Raw genomic sequence first — 12,333 nt, forward strand, 5'->3', positions numbered from 1 at the left:
TCCACTTTGACCGTTACATGGACATTGCGACTCTCCCAGACTTCAGGCAGCCCCCACTGCTCACTACTTTGGCCAGAGTTTTGCAATCATTGTCACCCTTTCACTCACTGACCACAATCAACACTGCTGGAAAACAAAGAAATATCAAATACATCTGATTATTTTCATCCACTGTGAAGCCTCTTTGTTTCTTTCATTGGCTTTTCAAATTATTATTATTATTATTATTATTATTATTATTATTATATATTATTATTATTATTATTATTATTATTATATTTTTAAAAATTATAACCAGACGTTGATTTTGAACGGGAGAGATGGCACAACATTATGGTCAACTCAGTCACAGAGTTATGCCTATTCTTCTGATCTGTCTATTCAAGTCCAGGATAAAAATTCCCACATGTTTATCATGAAGTTGGTGGGAATGAATACTTCCTCGGAAAATGTTCAGGAAACTGTAGGACTCAAGGTGGGTGTGCAGCTGTGGTCTTTTTATGTTAAAAATTAAAGTTAATAATTGACGGGGAACTCGTGAGAAAGGTGCGTTCAACTGTAGAGTGGATTTTCAAACTGTTGTGAAAAAAAATGATCTGCTTTATAATCATTTTAGAAAGAGAATTAAACTAACTTGAGAGTGGCTGGATGGAGAGTCAGTAGATAACTCCATGAATTTGCTTTTCAAACTGATTTTATTCATTAGTCTTGCATTAGTCTTGTTCACTAAATTATAATAATGAGATAATGGTAATAATAATGATGTTAATGATAGTAGTAATTGCGATGATTAGTGTTATTTTCTATTATTATTATATTATTATTATTATTATTATTATTATTATTATTATTATTATTATTATTATTATTATTATTATTATTATTATTATTATATTATTTTATTATTATTATTTTATTATTATTATATTATTATTATTATTATTATTATTATTATTATTATTATTATTATTATTATTATTATTATTATTATTATTATTATTATTATTATTATTATTATATATTATTATTATTATTATTATTATTATTATTATTATTATTATTATTATTATTATTATTATTATTATTATTATTATTATTATTATCATTAGAATAATCTTCATCATCATCGTTATTATTTTATTCAGTTTATTTTTCATCTATCGTCTATTTTTGTAGAAACGTCATCTGGGCCACAAGTTGGACGAACCCCCAAACTCCTCACCCAATATGAGTTTTGAGGAATTCCAAATGATGTGTAAGTATGACCTGAAATGCTTTGTCATCCATGACCTGAAATGCTTTGTCATCCATGACCTGAAATGCTTTGTCATCCATGACCTGAAATGCTTTGTCATCCATGACCTGAAATGCTTTGTCATCCATGACCTGAAATGCTTTGTCATCCATTTTATCTTGGGCAAACTATTTGCTTTTGGCTCTTGTTTATTTTAAATTGTTTTTATTGTTACTCATTTACACTTGTTCTACTAACTAATGTCTGGTTGGGGTCTTTGACCTCCCATGGAGGGCAGGAGGTCACTAGCTGTGTCTTCTGTCCCCCTATATCTTGTTTTCTGTCTTTGTCCTGGAATGAGATGACTTGGTTTGACCGTCCCCTTGGCTGAGAGGAAAACAGTCAAGTGTATAGAGTTAGTTTTGAGAGGTGATATTTTTCTCATTGTAAATCAGCTCTCCTTTAAGCTTTATATATTGTTATATTTTTGTTATTTTGAATGCATAATGTAAGCATTTGAGTATGGTCCTCTTTGGGGGATCCTGTGCTTCTGTCTGATGAGACTTTTAGGTGATCTCAAACTAAGTGCGCTGATAGTGTGCTCTTGGAATCTACATCTGTTCTCAATGTGCTTCTGTCTGAATGAGACTTTTAGGTGATCTCAAACTAAGTGCGCTGATTGTGTGCTCTTGGAATCTACATCTGTTCGCAATGTGCTTCTGTCTAAATGAGACTTTTAGGTGATCTCAAACTAAGTGCGCTGATAGTGTGTTCTTGGAATCTACATCTGTTCTCAATGTGCTTCTGTCTGAATGAGACTTTTAGGTGATCTCAAACTAAGTGCGCTGATAGTGTGCTCTTGGAATCTACATCTGTTCTCAATGTGCTTCTGTCTGAATGAGACTTTTAGGTGATCTCAAACTACGTGCGCTGATAGTGTGTTCTTGGAATCTACATCTGTTCTCTATGGAACCATTCCCCTTTGTCTTACTTTTATTTGTGTGCTTAAATTCTTCCTTTTTACTTGTGCTGAAATGACCTATATATATATATATATTGCAATCCCTTCAAAACAACCAAACAAAATGCCAGCAAGCATTATTGTAATGGCGGGTGGTTGGATGGGAGCATCACCCTTGAATCATATACCTATGATGTTCGCATGGGTGTACGATCCGATAATGATGTCGTTTCTTCTTCTCTTTACTAGCCTATCCTGCTTCTTTGGTTTGTGATTGTATTTTTGACAGGGGATATTTTTTTTTCTGTAAATCTTCTGCCTGTTTGTTCTTGGTTATTTATAATTTAGCTTATGATATCTTTAGGTTATGATTTTGATTGACATTTGTACTATTTTTGTTAGATTGCTTGTTTTTTTTGTTTCAGCGGTCTCTCATATAACCTCAATTGTGTTGGAAGAGACCTAAAGCAACAAACAAACAAAAAAACAAACAAACAAACAAACAAACAAATTATTGTAATGAATGGTGGAATCGAAGAAATGTTTATTGTGAATTTTTGTTTTTGTTTCAGGCGAGTCTGTTGGTTCCGATGTTATCCAAAGACATGCGACGTGTGACGAAGACTTGGATTCTTTGAGTCAGGATATTTTGATATTTGATTACACGTTACGCAGTCGCCCTCTTCGCATCTTACAGCAAAAGGCTGAGAGATTCCACTATCGTGAGTTGTCAATTGAAACTTTTTTTTTATTCATTGTCAACTTTATGAGAATAATTTTTTTATCAAATGAGTTAAATTTTTCTTTGCATGTTATTAAACACTGAATCACGGTACACGTGTCAAATGGTTGACATAATGTCTTCATATGTTTAAAAAGAAATAAAACTTTTTGTTTCAATTTACATCATGATTATATTAGAGATACAGCTTTTTAGTTGTTTTCTTTTGATGAATAGATGGAAGAGAAAGATAAATGCACTTAGGCTTATTATAATATGTTATATTAGGCTTTGTTTATATTACACCTGTATTGCCATAAACTAACAATGGTGTTGAAACGACCTTGAATGTTACACTCACTGTGAAACCTTTCTATTCAAAAAAGCAAACAAATATAAACAGATAAAAACTGTTTTTCATTTTAGCCAAAAATCTTCTACAACTTTGCAACCCAACACTTGTTTTTAAATTGTATTGTGTAATATTTTAGGCCGTATACTTTGTTAATCGTTTGTTTTTGTTGGTGGTGGTGGTTTATGTTTATTGATATTATTTTTTTAATGGTTAAAAATTGTTGAAAATTTTAAGGAGAGCAAGAGTTAACCCCTCTCCTTATCAACTTTTAGGAAAATCGTAACGAATGTGACAACCAATATTTAACCCTCTCCTTACCAACGACAGGAAAATCGTCACATTCGTTACGATACAACCATTATTTAACCCTCTCCTTACCAACGACAGGAAAATCGTCACATTCGTTATGATACAACCAATATTTAACCCTCTCCTTACCAACTATAGGAAAATCATCACATTCGTTACGATACAACCAACATTTTTCTTATTCAAATTTCTTTTGTATATCATAAAATTTAAACAAAATGAACATTGTGTTGTAGAGCATATTTTGCTAAAAAAATTATTTATGGCAAGAACATTACTGCTATTGTGTTTGCGTGATAAAAAATATGTTTTTGTGTTAGTTGGGTGTGAAGTTTTTGGGATAATTGTGAAAATGGCTGGTAAGGAGAGAGTGACAGGTTAAGTATACCTGACCAGTTGATGCGGTCAGTCCTTCCGTTATTGATTCCATCTCTATTTCTTGTCATTCCCAGAGCTGGATCACAAGCCAGGGACATTCCATTGCCATTCTCTGTCAGAAAGACACAAGGACAAGATTAACATGTGTCTGGTTCTCACGCCCACCAGCTTCACTGGTATGATTTCACTTAGTATAGAGTATTGATTAGATTGGTCTTGTATTTGGTCTTCTGTGTGTTTTAAAATAAATTTTTAAAAGTGTTATCAATTGGATTCAATAGTCTGATGTCACGCCGCCTGGCAACAGCGGCCATCTTGGTTCAAAACAAAGAAAATCATTACTTTTTATTCTTCATGCTGGCTAGAACTTTTCATATGCCTTGTGATCAGAATGTGTAAAAGTCAAAACATGATCAAATTTATGTTTATTTTCCGTCTGGATACGCTTTTATACTCTCCGGGGAAATATTTCATACAAGCGTCCGCCATTGTTCCGATAGTTTAGAGCCAGTGTTACTAAGTTACCTTGCGTCATTAGGAAGGAAGTGACGTTACGACTGTTGAAGAGTATTGGAATCAGAATGTTAAACAGTGACCAGTAGTAAGTTATTGACACACACACACACACACACTCTCTCTCTCTCTCTCTCTCTCTCTCTCTCTCTCTCTCTCTCTCTCTCTCTCTCTCTCTCTCTGTGATAGTTCGTTATTTATCTTAATCATTGCTTGGCTTGATTTTGTTTTTACACTTTTTTCCCCACCAAATTACTCAAATTGGTCACGTGCCATTACACGTTCTGTAAAAAAGTAATAAACAAAAATGAATATAAACACCTTCAAAAACAGAACAGCTTGTTTTGAAGTAATATGTTTACATTTTCATTGTTTACATTTTCATTGTTTACATTTTCATTGTTTACATTTTCATTGTTTACATTTTCATTGTTTACATTTTCATTGTTTACATTTCATTGTTTACATTTTCATTGTTTACATTTTCATTGTTTACATTTTCATTGTTTATGTTTTCATTGTTTTTTGTTGTTTGCTGAAGAAGGGTCTTGATATTTTGTTATATTCATTTTTGTTTATTCCATCGTATAGATGCAAACTTTTGGGATTTGTTTTCTTTCCCCACCAGGTGCTGTCGGTGACGTTGATGGGGATGGGCATCTGGACTACGTCCATCTAACCCAAATGACAGGAACTCGCTTAGGCGACACGTACAACCCCCTTCAAGCTGTCTCCAAAGTCATTCTCTCCAAATTCAATCTCCAGACAGTATTTGACAGGAAGGAATTCATTCATTTATTGGCTCGGGATTCAGAGGATAATTCAATTATGGATGATTCGATTGCCGTTGAAGATCAAGGTGACAGTGTTAGTAGTAGTGGTAAAAATAGTGAGAATGACAGTAGCAGCAAATTGCCATTGTCTGTAAGACTGAAACAGCACGTGGACTCTGTGATATTCCAATCTCTTCAAGGCTGGTGCCAGTATTTGGGTTGTCGAGGAGACAGTTGGTACCATGTACCAGCAACGTGAGATCTTCATCTTGTTCAATTTACTTTTTTAACCCATTTGACCCACACTACCTCAAATTGATAATATTACCAATGAATCAGGTGCTAAAATTTGAAGCCCTGGAGGACGACAGTTTGTTTTTATGGATGAGAGTGAGAAAACACTTAACCCTTTTGAGTTGAACATGAATGAATATCAAACAAATTTGATTGATCATCCACTTATAAGGTAACGAGAGAGTTCAAGCGCTAAAAAAAAAAAAGTGTAATTCTGATCGTTTTTACTTCAAATTCACAGTAATATCATTTTGAGAAAGAGGGTCTCGAATTTATTTTTGATTGAATTGAAGACTTGTCAATTGCTCAGTTGATTATGATTATTGGTGCTGCGTTATTTATGTATAGTATAAAACTTATTTTTATATTGCATTAACATTCAGCTTTAATTTATTCATTTTTATTGCAGTATTGTGTGAACGATTATGTATGCTTACTTCACCCCCCCACCCCGCCCCCTTTCTCTTATACAATTATTCTTTTTGGTTAAGATGTCTTGGGAGTGTGTAATAATTGTAAATGCGATCTGTACCCTTTAAGTTCCAAATGTTTCTAGATACAATTCGCTACACTTGATCGCACATCGAATAATCACATTCTCTGTTCTCTGCTTGAATGCGACCCTTAACCCCAAATAAAACTGCAAAATGAATTGTGTTAGATAGTTTAACGCCTTTTTGCATCAATCATAGTTAGACAGCTCATTAAAGGTGTGGGACCTCTTATCTACGTTTGATGTCAGTGTGGAATGGCACTGTATGGAATAGGCCCTTGTGTAGAAATGTGGTCCAGTGGTAGGACACTCACCTTCTGATTGTAAGGTCTAGGGTTTGAAAAGGTTCTTTACTCAGATTCTCTCATCTTACTCAGGTGTAAAATGAGTACCTGGCCATTTACAGCGTTGTCAAACAAACAAAAATTTGTAACATTGACTTACAGGCACCATGGTAATTGCTGCTGTTGGCTAGGCTCCCCTTGTAAAGTGCTTTGAGCACGTTAAGTGGATATTGCGTTATTTTAATGGTCAAGTTTACATGTTTAGAGAATGCAGTCATTCAATAAATCTTCCATGTGTCTCCATTGAGATTGGAACCCATGACATCCCAATTCAAAGGTGAGCAGTGTCTTCCCCTCACCCCACTGCCACTAGCTCACACTTTATAATTAAGTTCACCCGATTGGGACAAAGTGACAAGTAATAACGCCTTCAGTGATTGCAAAAATCGACTTTTTGTAAATGATCTCTAATGTCTGCGTTTGAAAGGCAAATGTTTTCTTTATCTCTATGTCCATGACCAAGGCGTCCGTTCAGTGTTTATACTGACACGTCCAAGGCGTCCGTTCAGTGTTTATACTGACACGTCCAAGGCGTTCAGTGTTTTTAACTGACACGTCCAAGGCATTCAGTGTTTTTAACTGACACGTCCAAGGCGTTCAGTGTTTTTACTGACACGTCCAAGGCGTCCATTCAGTGTTTATACTGACACGTCCAAGGCGTCCATTCAGTGTTTATACTGACACGTCCAAGGCGTCCATTCAGTGTTTATACTGACACGTCCAAGGGGTCCGTTCAGTGTTTATACTGACACGTCCAAGGCGTCCGTTCAGTGTTTATACTGACACATCCAAGGCGTCCGTTCAGTGTTTATACTGACACGTCCAAGCGTCCGTTCAGTGTTTATACTGACACGTCCAAGGTGTCCGTTCAGTGTTTATACTGACACGTCCAAGCGTCCGTTCAGTGTTTATACTGATATCGTTGGGTTTAAGTCATTCTTTAATTTGATTATAGTTTTATTAATTGTCGTTGTGGACAAAATTGAATGTATGCCGTCATGTGACAATGACAAGTTTTTAAAAAATGTATTATTACATGTTGGATTTATTTTGATGTATCATTTAGCCAATTATTTATCAGGTATTACTTCACAAATGTTTTCTATCAAATAATGTATTTCGGTGTCTTTAAGTCTACCATCAATTTGTCGATATATATTTATTGATTTTGAATTTTGCAGCTGTATAGATTTAAGTTTAAGCATATTTGGGATAGTAGCTTGTGATTGTATGTGTAAAATGACTGCCCTTACTAAACATAACAATGGTTGAAACTCATCAATTTCTCAATGGGCAAGTGACAATAAAAATCAAGACTGAGATTGGTGCATTGGTAATTTTTAGAAAGTCAAAAGTATTGAACAGAAATGATTAAAACATCATCAAAAAAATTTTTAAAAAGAGCAAAATACAAGGCCCAAAACATTTTAAGCTCTAAACCCTTCCAGTAATAGTAACATTGACAGCAGTAATAATGCTGGACATAAAATACAGACAAACCCCTCTTCCAGTAATAGTAACATTGACAGCAGTAACAATACTGGACATAAAATACAGACAAACCCTTCTTCCAGTAATAGTAACATTGACAGCAGTAACAATGCTGGACATAAAATACAGACAAACCCTTCTTCCAGTAATAGTAACATTGACAGCAGTAACAATGCTGGACATAAAATACAGACAAACCCTTCTTCCACCAATAGTAACATTGACTGCAGTAATAATGCTGGACATAAAATCTATAAAATATGTGACGTTTTACAGTTTAATTGTTTTTGTTGTTAGCTAAAGAAGGGATTTGAACTTGAAACATTTCCTTGTCAAGTATTTTATTCTGTTTTGAATCTACTGTCTCCCCTGAATTGAGACTCTTTTCATCCAGGCCCACCTAATCAGACGTCAAATAGACCGTGCCGTGAGTTAATCTATACTTTTTGTTATCTTATCTATATCACGAGACTTTTTTTTTACAAGGTTTGATAGATGTAGGAGAAATGACTTGCTTGCCTTATTTCATTCAAATGTCAAGCCTGTCCTCCTGTATGGCTCTGAAACTTTTGTTTATTCTTGTCTTGACCACAGGGTGACGGCTAGGATCTACTTAAATTCTCTGACTTTGACCTCATATATATATATATATATATATATATATATATATATATATATATATATATATATATATATATATATATATATATATATATATATATATATATATACATATGTGATTACTTTCATTTTTCCTAAACATTTCAATGTCCTCTGTGAAAGAAATCCAAACGTTTGAAGACAGTCATGTATTTACAGCCTGAGTCCTTTCAAGGTGTAACAAAGTCCAACTCAGCCTTATCTTCAACGTTTTTGGTGGCATTCATATTTCTGGGTTTTTTTTGGTTTTTTGGGGGTTTTTTCCCCAGAAAATGTGGTGGTTTTTTTCCCCATTTTTTTTTTCTTCTTGAAATAATTTAAAATGTATGATTTACATGGGTTATTTCCCTTCTCATATTTACAAGGCTGCCAAAAAGGACATTTGTCATTTGTATCAAAATGCTGATCTCAGCATTTATTTACTCCTTTTGAATGATATTTTTATTTTCTTACCTTTGTCATATACTTCAATTTTCATGTATTTGAATTATTCATGAATTTTATTCTAAATTTCATTCACTATATGTTTACTGCCTACATTTTGATAATAATTTGTTTCATTATCTGTTTTCCAATTGCTTTCTGTCTTTGTCTTGGAATGAGATTACTTGGTTTTTCCTGACCCTGGCCAGAGTCCTTGGCTGGGAGGGAAACAGTCAAATGTATAGTTAAGAGTTTTGGGAGATGATATGTTTTGTCTTGTAAATCAACTCTTTGCTTTGCACTGTATTTAGTTTAAATATATATATGATTTGTAAACATTTGAGTGTGTTTCTCTTAGTGGGGACCTGTGCTTGTGTCAGGATGAGACATTTAGGGTGATCTCAAACTAAGTACACACGATGTAGTGTGCTCTTGGACTCGCCATCTGTTCCGTATTTGAACCTATTCCCGTTTGTCTTACTTTTTCTTGGGTGCTTTAATTGTAATTCTAGAACTTTTCCCATTTTCTTCCTTTTTTCTGGTGCTTATATGACCTAAATGTGTTGCAAACACTGTAAAACCCTTAAAAACAAAAAATTATTTATTTTTTAACAAATTTGTAGATATCGCAAAATGTAAAAGCCGCACACCATTAATTATATCGTAACTATTTTCAAAATTATATAATCGATACTGAAGCAATTCCCTTCCTTCCAGTTTTGAATTAACCCTCTCTGACTTGTTCTTTAGATTTTGGCATACCAGTATTTTCAGTTTTGTAATAGGTTATTTTCCTCTCAGATATCTTACAGCGTGGATAAAGGGGTTTGTTTTTGTGTTTTTTTGTTTTAAATTATTTTCTATAATGTCTCCAGATATCTCCGGCTAACCACATCTGCCTACGTTGTCATCCTAATTTACTTCTTTCCTTTGTTTTCCCATTTATTGAGTGCTTGTTGTTGATGTAAAAATTAACTCTATCTATAGGTAATGTGTAATTTTCTGACAATGTGTGTCTATCATTTGACTTTTTTTATAGTGCTAATGTGACTTGAAAGTGTTTTAAGTACCGTAACTTTTACATCAACTTTGCTGCCTTTATTGTCTTTACAGTTTTTGTCAGCTGATTCTGTCGTGCTCTTATACAAACTGTCTATTTTCATTTTTTTCGTTCTTTCTTTCTTTTTTTTTTAGTTATTGTTTGTTTGTGTGTGTGTGAAAGATAGCTGATGTTGGTTGTTGTGAGCTCCCTAGCTGGGCTATCGGTAGCCTGCCTGTTCACTTTGGTAGTTTTTTTTGTAAATAGAAATTTTATACATGAAAAAAAGATATTTCTTACCGCCTAGTCATTAATCAAATTCAGCTTTTGATGCATTTTAAAATGTTTGTTCTGGGTGGGGATCCTGACCTCCCATAGCGGGCAGGGAGGTACATACTGTGTCTTCTATCCCCTTATATCTGTTTTCCAACATGCTTTCTGTCTTTGTCTTGGGGTGAGATTGCTTGGTTTTGTCCTAACCTTGGTCGGAGTCCTTGGCTGAGAGAGAAACAGTCGAATGTATAGTTATTGCTTTGGGAGATGATATTTTTTTTCCTTGTAAATCATCTCTCTGTTATGGACTGTATTATGTTTTATTTACATGTTATATTTGTTTTGTTAACATTTGAGTGTATTCCTCTTAGTGGGGACCTGTGCTTGTGTCTAGATGAGACTTTTAGGTGATCTCAAACTGAGTACTTTGATAGTGTGCTCTTGGAATCTACATCTGTTTCCTATTTGAACAAATTCCCCTTTGTCTTACCTTTTCTTGGGTGCTTCATTGAATTCTATAACATTTTACTATCCCATTTCTTCCTTTTTACTGGCGCTGATATGACCTTAATGTGTTGCAAGCGCCGTATAACCCTCAAAAACAAAATGTTTGTTTCTGTGATGTCTATACAGTCGTGTCTCTCTGATCCATAATCCACCATCCGGATGTTTCCATTATCCTGACAGGATTTGTCTTCTTTATTTGTACAGGATCTCCTGGGTGGGGTCTCTGGTAATACAATTGACATGTCATGGTTATGTTTCATATTGTAATTGGTATTTGACGGAGCTTGTAATAGTAACAGGATATCATCATCTTATAAGAACTGCATTCTAAGGTGAATTCCTCCCCCCCCCCCCCCCCCCCCCCCCCTTCTTTTTTAAGAAAAAAAAACCAACATGCTGTACAAAATAGACCTGTAACTAAAAGTTATTATTTTCTTTTTTTTTTACCCGTTGAATATTTGTGATCAGTTGTCAGTGTGACAGGCTCATGTATGACGTTGTCAGTGTGACAGGCTCATGTATGACGTTGTCAGTGTGACAGGCTCATGTATGACGTTGTCAGTGTGACAGGCTCATGTATGACGTTGTCAGTGTGACAGGCTCGTGTATGACGTTGTCAGTGTGACAGGCTCGTGTATGACGTTGTCAGTGTGACAGGCTCATGTATGACGTTGTCAGTGTGACAGGCTCATGTATGACGTTGTCAGTGTGACAGGCTCATGTATGACGTTGTCAGTGTGACAGGCTCATGTATGACGAATCGAAAATTGTTCTTGGCCACCCTTCAGGCCTCTGTTGAATTCGTCCCTTTTGCCCTACTTTTGTTACAGGTGCTAATCAACGTAATCTAAATCAATTGAATGTTTTACCGTCTTCATTTTTACTGGCGCTGAAATTACATAAAAGGGTCTAACTGGGTGGGGTTCGTGACTTCCCATAGTGGGCAGGGGGGTACATACTGTGTCTTCTATCCCCTTATATCTGTTTTCCAACATGCTTTCTTTCTTTGTCTAGGAATGAGATTACTTGGTTTTGTCCTGGCCCTGGCCGGAGTCCTAGCTGGGAGGGAAACAGTCAAATGCATAATTATTGTTTTGGGAGATGATATTTTTTTCCTTGTAAATCATCTCTCTGTTATGTGCTATTATATTTGTTATTTTGAATGTATAATGTAAGCATTTGAGTGTGTTCTCTTTGTTGGATCTTGTGCTTGTGTCCGGATGAAACTTATTGGTGATCTCAAACTAAGTACATTGGTGGTGTGCTCTTGGAATCTACATCTGATCCCTATTTGTTTCCAGTTCCCTTTGTTTTACTTTCTCTTAGGTGCTTTAATTGTAATTCTAGAACTTTTTACTATTCCATTTTCTTCCTTTTTACTGGCGCTGATATAACCTAAATGTGTTGCAAGCGCCGTAAAACCCTTAAAAACAAACAACAAAAACAAAAGGGTCTAAAACGCCTTCCCTCCCTCCAAGCCAAACAAGCAACTGAAATGCATTCACTAATTCCAGTCATTCTTGATGAATCAACATCATAGAAATTCCTTTCTTCCTTCCAGTCCC

At 34.9% G+C, this 12,333-nt stretch overlaps 1 protein-coding gene across 3 annotated transcripts in view; it reads left to right on the forward strand.

The window, feature by feature from the left end:
• LOC144973741 (protein FAM234B-like) overlaps window positions 1-7,796 on the forward strand; it is a 29,680-nt gene extending 21,884 nt beyond the window's left edge. For all 3 annotated transcript variants that reach the window (XM_078916574.1, XM_078916576.1, XM_078916575.1), the window contains exons 11-15: window positions 299-475; window positions 1,177-1,255; window positions 2,768-2,917; window positions 4,033-4,134; window positions 5,100-7,796. In XM_078916574.1, coding sequence (XP_078772700.1) covers window positions 299-475; window positions 1,177-1,255; window positions 2,768-2,917; window positions 4,033-4,134; window positions 5,100-5,503 — 912 coding nt within the window. In that variant the 3' untranslated portion in view covers window positions 5,504-7,796. The remainder of the gene's footprint in view (window positions 1-298; window positions 476-1,176; window positions 1,256-2,767; window positions 2,918-4,032; window positions 4,135-5,099) is intronic.
• Window positions 7,797-12,333: the final 4,537 nt, after the last annotated feature.

The sequence above is a fragment of the Berghia stephanieae genome, chromosome 5 (genome assembly GCF_034508935.2).
Source record: "Berghia stephanieae isolate SIO BIC M18660-M18661 chromosome 5, UCSD_Bste_1.3, whole genome shotgun sequence".
Lineage (NCBI taxonomy): Eukaryota > Metazoa > Mollusca > Gastropoda > Nudibranchia > Aeolidiidae > Berghia > Berghia stephanieae.